A 10,896-nucleotide genomic window follows, 5' to 3' on the forward strand; every position below is an offset into this window, starting at 1 on the left:
CTGCCAATGAAAAATAATGGTTATATAGGGGTCTACACACACACACTCTTCTACATATATACTGTTATATACACTCTACATATATACTGTTATATACTCTACATATATACTATTATATACTCTACATATATACTGTTATACACTCTACATATATACTATTATATACTGTTATATACTCTACATATATACTATTATATACTCTACATATATACTATTATATACTCTACATATATACTGCTATATACATATATATCTTCTACATATATGCAGCTATATCTTCTATAAGATATAGATATATAATATAGTCCGGGTTCGGGTTAACTTCCGTACATATATATATACTGTTATATATTCTACATATATGATATAGTCCGGGTTTGGGTGAACTTACGTACATATATACTGTTATATATTCTACATATATAATATAGTCCGGGTTTGGGTTAACTTCCGTACATATATACTGTTATATATTCTACATACATGATATAGTCCGGGTTTGGGTTAACTTACGTACATATATATATACTGTTATATATTCTACATACATGATATAGTCCGGGTTTGGGTTAACTTCCGTACATACATACTGTTATATATTCTACATACATAATATAGTCCGGGTTTGGGTTAACTTACGTACATATATATATACTGTTATATATTCTACATACATGATATAGTCCGGGTTTGGGTTAACTTCCGTACATATATACTGTTATATATTCTACATACATGATATAGTCCGGGTTTGGGTTAACTTACGTACATATATACTGTTATATATTCTACATATATAATATAGTCCGGGTTTGGGTTAACTTCCGTACATATATACTGTTATATATTCTACATACATGATATAGTCCGGGTTTGGGTTAACTTCCGTACATACATACTGTTATATATTCTACATACATAATATAGTCCGGGTTTGGGTTAACTTCCGTACATATATACTGTTGTATATTCTACATACATAATATAGTCCGGGTTTGGGTTAACTTCCGTACATATATATATACTGTTATATATTCTACATACATGATATAGTCCGGGTTTGGGTTAACTTCCGTACATATATATATACTGTTATATATTCTACATACATAATATAGTCCGGGTTTGGGTTAACTTCCGTACATATATACTGTTGTATATTCTACATATATAATATAGTCCGGGTTTGGGTTAACTTCCGTACATATATACTGTTGTATATTCTACATACATAATATAGTCCGGGTTTGGGTTAACTTCCGTACATATATACTGTTGTATATTCTACATATATAATATAGTCCGGGTTTGGGTTAACTTCCGTACGGACATACGAACCCTACCCAGGAAGCAGCTCTCACCTTAAGACCTCAGATCCTCATGAACTCGCGTGTGTATATATATATATACACACATATAACAAAACAAAAAAAAATAATATATATATATATATATATATATATACACAACCGGTAAACGTGTTTATGTATGTGTTGATCAACACACTGAAAGATTAAAGTAGAACTAACACACCCTACGGAGGCGGACTTCTTCTGCTGCTGCTTCCGGAAGAAACAAAACATTCTTCTTCTTCGTCTTCCACTTTGGTTCCGGCCGACGAGACGGTGCGACGGCGCTTTGCTGCCCTCTCGTGGTTGATAAATAATCCGTTATAGTTATATTATAAAATATAATATGTGTATGTATACAGTAAATGATACTATTTTATAAATTTGTATATATATTATATTTATACATACATACAATATGCATATATACATATAATATATACATACATATGTATAAACCGCATTTTCTGCCTTGTACTGTTTGATAAATAATCAGTGATAATTATATTACATATATAAAATATAATGTGTATGTATACAGTATATTATACTTATTTTATACATATAAATATTATATATATACACACATATGTGTGTATATATATATATATATATATATATATATATATATATATATATATATATATATATATATATATATATATATAAATATATATATACAGTGATGTATAAAGTACCCAAAAGCCGTACTTGAGTAAGAGTAAAGATACCTTACTGGAAAATGACTCCAGTAAAAGTAAAAGTCACCTATTAAAATACTAGTTGAGTAAAAGTCTTAAAGTATCTGATATTTTCTGTACTTAAATATCAAAAGTATTTTTCTGATATAAAATCTACTTAAGTATTGAAAGTAAAAGTACAAGTACATGCATTTGAATAAAAAAAGCAAAGGGTCAGAACTTTGAGAATTATGAAGTTTATTCTTTTAAGTTCTGTGGCCACCATGACCAAGGACAAGGAGTTGTGTTGAAACTAACTGGGTTGGCTGTGATCCATCCACATAGATTATGTTCAACATAATATATTGTACCTAAGTATACTCTTGCATCTACTATGAACTTATCATCATAATTCTCCAAAAAGCAATATGACACTATGAAGGAGTTGTAACAGTGCGGTTATAAGTATGCTCATTTCACATAAGTATGCCGTGGGGCCCTTGGTACCGGTCCGTGGGGCCCTTGGTACCGGTCCGTAGGGCCCTTGGTACCGGTCCGTGGGGCGCTTGGTATCGGGCTGCACAGAAAGAATGAATGAAAAATGTAAATTACATTTTAAAAAATCAAGGGCGGAAAGATGTTTTATTGTGACGTCACGTACCAAGGGTCACGGTACAGCACGACACGAGTAACGGTACGTCACGTGACAAGGGTCACGGTACAGCACGACACGAGTAACGGTACGTCACGTGACAAGGGTCACGGTATGTCACAACACGAGTAACGGTACGTCACGTGACAAGGGTCACGGTACGTCACGTGACAAGGGTCACGGTATGTCACAACACGAGTAACGGTACGTCACGTGACAAGGGTCACGGTATGTCACAACACGAGTAACGGTACGTCACGTGACAAGGGTCACGGTATGTTACGTGACAAGGGTCACGGTATGTCACAACACGAGTAACGGTACGTCACGTGACAAGGGTCACGGTATGTCACGTGACAAGGGTCACGGTATGTCACAACACGAGTAACGGTACGTCACGTGACAAGGGTCACGGTACCTCACGTGACAAGGGTCACGGTACGTCACGTGACAAGGGTCACGGTACGTCACGTGACAAGCGTCATGGTATGTCACGACACGAGTAACGGTACGTCACGTGACAAGGGTCACGGTACCTCACGTGACAAGGGTCACGGTACGTCACGTGACAAGCGTCATGGTATGTCACGACACGAGTAACGGTACGTCACGTGACAAGGGTCAAGGTACCTCACGTGACAAGGGTCACGGTACGTCACGTGACAAGCGTCACGGTATGTCACGACACGAGTAACGGTACGTCACGTGACAAGGGTCACGGTACGTCACATGACAAGGGTCACGGTACGTCACGTGACAAGGGTCACGGTACGTCACGTGACAAGGGTCACGGTACGTCACATGAAAACAACATCAATATAATACATGAATATTTCTGTACGTCCTTGAGCAACAATACATGTCTCATCCTTTGAGAAAATGTCAAAGAGAAAAGAAATAAAGTGGTGACTGGTTAAAGGTTAACAGAGAGTCTTTACTTTAAAAGCTGCCGTATTTCACATCACAGAAGAAGAAGCGTGTCCAGTGGGATGATTCACACCTCAGCAGCTCCACCGTCCCAACACTTCAACTTCCTCTCTGCTGTTGCCGTGGAAACAGTGGGCAGTATCCACTGATTTTACCCTCAAAGGAAAGTATAAGAAGTCATGAAGGGTTATGGGTTTGTAACCCAAATCTTCAGAGGGGTTAGTAACCCAAATCTTCAGAGGGGTTAGTAACCCGAGTCTTAAGAGGGGTTAGTAACCCGAGTCTTCAGAGGGGTTAGTAACCCGAGTCTGAAGAGGGGTTAGTAACCCGAGTCTTAAGAGGGGTTAGTAACCCGAGTCTTCAGAGGGGTTAGTAACCTGAGTCTTCAGAGGGGTTAGTAACCTGAGTCTTCAGAGGGGTTAGTAACCTGAGTCTGAAGAGGGGTTAGTAACCCGAGTCTGAAGAGGGGTTAGTAACCCGAGTCTTCAGAGGGGTTAGTAACCCGAGTCTTCAGAGGGGTTAGTAACCTGAGTCTTCAGAGGGGTTAGTAACCTGAGTCTGAAGAGGGGTTAGTAACCCGAGTCTTCAGAGGGGTTAGTAACCTGAGTCTGAAGAGGGGTTAGTAACCCGAGTCTTAAGAGGGGTTAGTAACCCGAGTCTTCAGAGGGGTTAGTAACCTGAGTCTTAAGAGGGGTTAGTAACCCGAGTCTTCAGAGGGGTTAGTAACCTGAGTCTTCAGAGGGGTTAGTAACCCGAGTCTTAAGAGGGGTTAGTAACCTGAGTCTTCAGAGGGGTTAGTAACCTGAGTCTTAAGAGGGGTTAGTAACCCGAGTCTTCAGAGGGGTTAGTAACCTGAGTCTTCAGAGGGGTTAGTAACCTGAGTCTTAAGAGGGGTTAGTAACCCGAGTCTTCAGAGGGGTTAGTAACCTGAGTCTTCAGAGGGGTTAGTAACCCAAGTCTTAAGAGGGGTTAGTAACCTGAGTCTTCAGAGGGATTAGTAACCTGAGTCTTCAGAGGGATTAGTAACCCAAGTCTTCAGAGGGGTTAGTAACCCGAGTCTTAAGAGGGGTTAGTAACCTGAGTCTTAAGAGGGGTTAGTAACCCGAGTCTTCAGAGGGCTTAGTAACCAGAGTCTTAAGAGGGGTTAGTAACCCAAATCTTCAGATAGGTTAGTAACCCGAGTCTTCAGAGGGGTTAGTAACCCAAGTCTTCAGAGGGGTTAGTAACCCGAGTCTTAAGAGGGGTTTGGAACCCAAATCTTCAGAGGGGTTAGTAATCTGAGTCTTCAGAGGTAAGAGGGGTTAGTAACCCGAGTCTTAAGAGGGCTTAGTAACCCAAGTCTTTAGAGTTAAGAGGGGTTAGTAACCCAAATCTTCAGAGGGGTTAGTAACCCGAGTCTTCAGAGGGGTTAGTAACCCAAGTCTTAAGACGTAAGAGTGGTTAGTAACCCGAGTCTTAATAGGGGTCAGTAACCTGAGTCTTCAGAGGGGTTAGTAACCCAAGTCTTAAGAGGGGTTAGTAACCTGAGTCTTGAGAGGGCTTAGTAACCCGAGTCTTAAGAGGTAAGAGGGGTTAGTAACCCGAGTCTTAAGAAGGGTTAGTAACCCAAATCTTCAGATAGGTTAGTAACCTGAGTCTTCAGAAGGGCTAGTAACCCAAGTCTTCAGAGGGGTTAGTAACCCGAGTCTTAAGAGGGGTTTGGAACCCAAATCTTCAGAGGGGTTAGTAACCCGAGTCTTCAGAGGTAAGAGGGGTTAGTAACTCGAGTCTTAAGAGGGCTTAGTAACCCGCACCTTAATAGGTCAGAGGGGTTAGTAACCCGAGTCTTAAGAGGGCTTAGTAACCCAAGTCTTAAGAGTTAAGAGGGGTTTGTAACCCGAGTCTTAAGAGGGGTTAGCAACCCAAATCTTTAGAGGGGTTAGTAACCTGAGTCTTCAGAGGGGTTAGTAACCCGAGTCTTAAGAAGTAAGAGGGGTTAGTAACCCGAGTCTAAAGAGTGGTTTAGTAACCCGAGTCTTAAGAGGGGTTTGTAACCCAAATCTTCAGAGGGGTTAGTAACCCGAGTCTTCAGAGGGGTTAGTAACCTGAGTCTTAAGAGGGGTTAGTAACCTGAGTCTTCAGAGGGGTTAGTAACCTGAGTCTTCAGAGGGGTTAGTAACCTGAGTCTTCAGAGGGGTTAGTAACCCGAGTCTTAAGAGGGGTTTGGAACCCAAATCTTCAGAGGGGTTAGTAATCTGAGTCTTCAGAGGTAAGAGGGGTTAGTAACCCGAGTCTTAAGAGGGCTTAGTAACCCAAGTCTTTAGAGTTAAGAGGGGTTAGTAACCCAAATCTTCAGAGGGGTTAGTAACCCGAGTCTTCAGAGGGGTTAGTAACCCAAGTCTTAAGACGTAAGAGTGGTTAGTAACCCGAGTCTTAATAGGGGTCAGTAACCTGAGTCTTCAGAGGGGTTAGTAACCCAAGTCTTAAGAGGGGTTAGTAACCTGAGTCTTGAGAGGGCTTAGTAACCCGAGTCTTAAGAGGTAAGAGGGGTTAGTAACCCGAGTCTTAAGAAGGGTTAGTAACCCAAATCTTCAGATAGGTTAGTAACCTGAGTCTTCAGAAGGGCTAGTAACCCAAGTCTTCAGAGGGGTTAGTAACCCGAGTCTTAAGAGGGGTTTGGAACCCAAATCTTCAGAGGGGTTAGTAACCCGAGTCTTCAGAGGTAAGAGGGGTTAGTAACTCGAGTCTTAAGAGGGCTTAGTAACCCGCACCTTAATAGGTCAGAGGGGTTAGTAACCCGAGTCTTAAGAGGGCTTAGTAACCCAAGTCTTAAGAGTTAAGAGGGGTTTGTAACCCGAGTCTTAAGAGGGGTTAGCAACCCAAATCTTTAGAGGGGTTAGTAACCTGAGTCTTCAGAGGGGTTAGTAACCCGAGTCTTAAGAAGTAAGAGGGGTTAGTAACCCGAGTCTAAAGAGTGGTTTAGTAACCCGAGTCTTAAGAGGGGTTTGTAACCCAAATCTTCAGAGGGGTTAGTAACCCGAGTCTTCAGAGGGGTTAGTAACCTGAGTCTTAAGAGGGGTTAGTAACCTGAGTCTTCAGAGGGGTTAGTAACCTGAGTCTTCAGAGGGGTTAGTAACCTGAGTCTTCAGAGGGGTTAGTAACCCGAGTCTTAAGAGGGGTTTGTAACCCAAATCTTCAGAGGGGTTAGTAACCCGAGTCTTCAGAGGGGTTAGTAACCTGAGTCTTAAGAGGGGTTAGTAACCCAAATCTTCAGAGGGGTTAGTAACCCGAGTCTTCAGAGGGGTTAGTAACCCAAATCTTCAGAGGGGTTAGTAACCCGAGTCTTAAGAGGGGTTAGTAACCCGAGTCTTAAGAGGGGTTAGTAACCCGAGTCTTCAGAGGGGTTAGTAACCTGAGTCTTAAGAGGGGTTAGTAACCCAAATCTTCAGAGGTGTTAGTAACCTGAGTCTTAAGAGGGGTTAGTAACCCGAGTCTTCAGAGGTGTTAGTAACCTGAGTCTTAAGAGGGGTTAGTAACCCGAGTCTTCAGAGGGGTTAGTAACCTGAGTCTTAAGAGGTAAGAGGGGTTAGTAACCCAAGTCTTCAATGGGGTTTGTAGCCCAATTCTTCAGAGGGGTTTGTTATATATCTGTTCTCTGTTTGTACCATGATGACCTCAGCGTTGCTCTGAGGTCAGTTGATGAACTCGTTGGACAGGCTGTGGCCGCAGCGGGCCGAGCGTACTCGGAGCTCGTGATAGCACTGGAGGAAGCTGTGGTAGATGAAGGTGATGGGCAGCGCCAGCAGCACAATGCCACTCACCACACAGATGCCGCCCAGCACACGGCCCGCCACTGTCACCGGATAGATGTCCCCGTAGCCCACTGTGGTCATGGAGATGATTACCCACCAGCAGGCAGCGGGGATGCTGGCGTAGTCCTGGTTCCCGGCCTCCAGGGCCAAGCCGTGCTCCAGCAGCTGGGCCAGCGCACTGAAGATGGCCATGGCCACGCCGATGAAGACCAGCAGCATCACCATCTCGCGATAGCAGTGCCGCAGCATCAGACCAAGCGTCTGCAGGCCCACGAAGTGACGCGCCAGTTTGATCACCCAGAAGATCCGCATGACGCGCAGGACACGCAGCGTGACGCCGGCCCGCTGAAGCTGGGAGTTCTCTCCGGTCAGGATGGTCACAGTCACCGAGACGTAGTACGGCGTGATGGCCAGCAGGTCGATGATGTTCAGAGGATGCCGGACAAACTTCCATTTATCCAGAGACACCAGGAAACGGACGATGCACTCTGCCGTGAACCAACCGATACACACTGCCTCAATGATCCTGCAGGGAGGACGACCAATCAGAGAGAGAGGAGAGATAACTAATCAGAGAGAGAAAGAGATAACTAATCAGAGAGAGGAGAGAGAACCAATCAGAGAGAGAAGTGAGAAGCAATCAAAGAGAAGAGAAGGCCAATCAGAGAGAGATGACCAATCAGAGAGAGGAGAGAGGGGACCAATCAGAGAAGGTGGAGAGAGAGAACCAATCAGAAAGAGGAGCGGACCAATCAGAGAGAGAGAGAGAGAGAGAGAGAGAGAGAACCAATCAGAGAGAGAGGACTAATCAGAGAAAGGGGAGAGAGAGAACCAATCAGATAGAAAGAAGACCAGTCAGGAGAGAGAACCAATCAGAGAGAGAGAGGACCAATCAGAGAGAAGGGAGACATGTCCTACCTGTGCTGGTCTGTGATGCTCTAGGGTTCCCTATGTCCTCAGGTGGTCTCAGACATGTCCTACCTGTGCTGGTATGTGATGCTCTAGGTTCCCCTATGTTCTCAGGTGGTCTCAGACATGTCCTACCTATGCTGGTCTGTGGCACTCTAGGCTCCCTTATGTCCTCAGGTTTGTCCTGGTCTGTGATGCTCTAGGGTTCCCTATGTTCTCAGGTGGTCTCAGACATGTCCTACCTGTGCTGTTCCAGGGTCTCGGGGGTTTTCCAATCCGGTAAGGTGCTTGCACACAGCATCACCATGGAGATGACCACAAACAGCATTGAAACAGAGGCGAGGAGTTGCGCTACGAGTGAGGACGTGGGCTCTTCGAACATCCTCCTGATCCTCTCCAGCCAGTGGCTCTGTGGCTCTTCGGGGCCCCGCTGGCCCTCCTCCGGGAAGAAGTGAACGAAGCAGTCGGACATGCGGTCATCGAGGCGTCGCTGGCAGCATGGCTGCAGATCAGAGCTCTCCAGGCCCCAGTACAACATCTCGTTATAGAAAGAGAGCTCGCACATGTGCGGCACCAAGCGCAGCTTCCCGTCCTGCACGTACAGCATGATGAAGCTGAAGGCCTCCGAGTGCCGGTCGAAGAAAAACTCGTTCCTGTCGCGGTCGTAGTCGTCACAGAGCTCCAGCAGCTCGCTCTCCGACACGCAGCCATGCAGCCGGCTCAGCCTCTTCAGAGGGAGGCGCTTCATCAGCTCCACCGGGAAGGAGAACCTGCGGCCGCCGACATTCAGAGTGCAGCGCCTGCTTTCAAACCTCATCTTCTGTAGTTAAAAGCCACAGACTATTTAGAAACTTAATATTCTATAGTTTAAAATCACAGACATAATAACAGACCTATTATTGTTTGCAGACCTCTTGTTGTTTTTGTTAAAATCTGCTTCCAGGCAGAAGCTGTTCCATCAAATCAGCTTCCCGTTTATCTTCTTAAGAGTAAATTATTCTCTTCAGTGCTTGAATGAAATACAAATGGTGTTAAATCTGTTCCAGTGACGTACTGGACTGGATTGTTATATATTTTATAGTTAAACTAGAAATATTGTCCTGTGCCACCAGAACAAACATACAACTCATTTAAAAAAACTCACCAGATTTCAGCATTGAACATTCAGCTCAACAAATAAAATGTCAGAATGAATCACATCTGTGGATCTGTTTAACTTCTGGTTTGGTTCTTCTCGTCGTTGAGAGTGAGCAGCAGCAGTACATCATCTTCCTCCTCCTCCTCCTCCTCCTCCTCCTGTCTGAGAGGAGCAGGAGGATCAGAATCGATGATTCAAGCAGCAGTAAGTCATAGCATCTGAACCTCCATAAACTCCTTAGCGTCTGACCGACTGAAGAGAGCTGCTCCATTTCACCAGCTCCTCCTCCTCTTCCTCGTCCTCAGATCTGATGACCTCATCACAGATATTAACATATATATATCACTTCAGCTTAATTTCATGTTTCACTGAACATCAACAGCAGATATGAATAATGAGTCACGTGTTATTTTATTAAAAACCAGTGGAGGTAAAGTTAGGAGGTAGCTCCCCCTGATGGAGGATTCAGTCAACTGCAGCTGGTTTAATGGTGATGGTATAATTCCTCTGCAATCACAGGAGATGTTGATGAGGAGGAGGCATTGTGTGTGTGTGATCATCTACTAGTGGGTGGCTGTAGCTCAGGGGGATCCGTGGTCGTCCCGTAATCACAATGTCGCCAGTTCGATCCCCAGTCCCCCATAGCTCACATGTCTCATGCCCCTGAGCAAGACACCAAACCACCAGCTGCTCCCCAGCGCCTCCCAGGGCAGAACACTGCTCCCTAACCAAGTCTGGTCAAATGCAGAGAAGAATTTCCCCAAGGGGATCAATAAAGGACAATTTCTTTACTGTCTGAACCTCAAAATGAAATTAAAAACGATAAGTTCAATACAGCTGATATGTAGTGAGATACACACACACACCTTGTGTACAGAGAGCAAAGCAGGGGAGAGGAGGAGAAGAAAGAACAAACAAAGATGATTCACATCCAAACTTTATTGGACTGATGTTCACGTCACAAAACGTCTCTTTTAGGTTGTTTAACGTCTCTTTGAGGTTGCTTTGAGGTTTTTTTGAGTCTCTTTGAGGTCTTTAAACGTCTCTTTGAAGAGTGTAGAATCTCTGAGGTTGTTTTGAGTCTCTTTGTGGTTGTTTTGAGTCTCTTTGTGGTCGTTCAGAATCTCTGAGGTTGTTTTGGGTCTCTTTGTTCTCATCTTGAGTCTCTATGGTTGTTTTGAGTCTCTTTGTGGTCGTTTAGGGTCCCTGAGGTTGTTTAGTGTCTCTTTGTGGTCATCTAGTGTCGTTGTGATTGTTTTGAATCTCTTTGTGGTTATTTTGAGTCTCTGTTGTTGTTTAGTGTCTCTTTGTGGTTGTTTTGAGTCTCTGTGGTTGTTTAGTGTCTCTGAGGTTGTTTTAAATCTCTTTGATGGCCGTTTAAAGTCTCTGAGGTTGTTTTGAGTCTCTTTGTGGTTGTTTTGACTCTCTTTGTGGTCGTTCAGAATCTCTG

The 10,896-nt window shown here is 43.9% G+C and overlaps 2 protein-coding genes across 2 annotated transcripts in view; both read right to left on the reverse strand.

The window, feature by feature from the left end:
• Positions 1 to 7,279: 7,279 nt before the first annotated feature.
• On the reverse strand, positions 7,280 to 9,125 carry LOC306746481 (voltage-gated potassium channel regulatory subunit KCNG3-like; the record flags this gene model as incomplete). The annotated part of the gene is made up of 2 exons (XM_079229397.1): positions 7,280 to 7,925; positions 8,551 to 9,125. The coding sequence occupies 2 exons, from the start codon at positions 9,123 to 9,125 to the stop codon at positions 7,280 to 7,282; spliced, it is 1,221 nt and encodes a 406-aa protein (XP_079085523.1).
• Positions 9,126 to 10,500: 1,375 nt separating this feature from the next.
• The window catches only part of LOC306746482 (uncharacterized protein), a gene marked incomplete at its 5' end in the record, with an annotated part of 3,355 nt that continues 2,959 nt past the window's right edge, over positions 10,501 to 10,896 (reverse strand). Inside the window, one exon of the mRNA XM_079229398.1 lies at positions 10,501 to 10,896. This exon is cut by the window's right edge and continues 1,027 nt beyond it.

This window comes from Taurulus bubalis (genome assembly GCF_910589615.1).
Source record: "Taurulus bubalis genome assembly, chromosome: 14".
In the NCBI taxonomy this organism is placed as follows: domain Eukaryota; kingdom Metazoa; phylum Chordata; class Actinopteri; order Perciformes; family Cottidae; genus Taurulus; species Taurulus bubalis.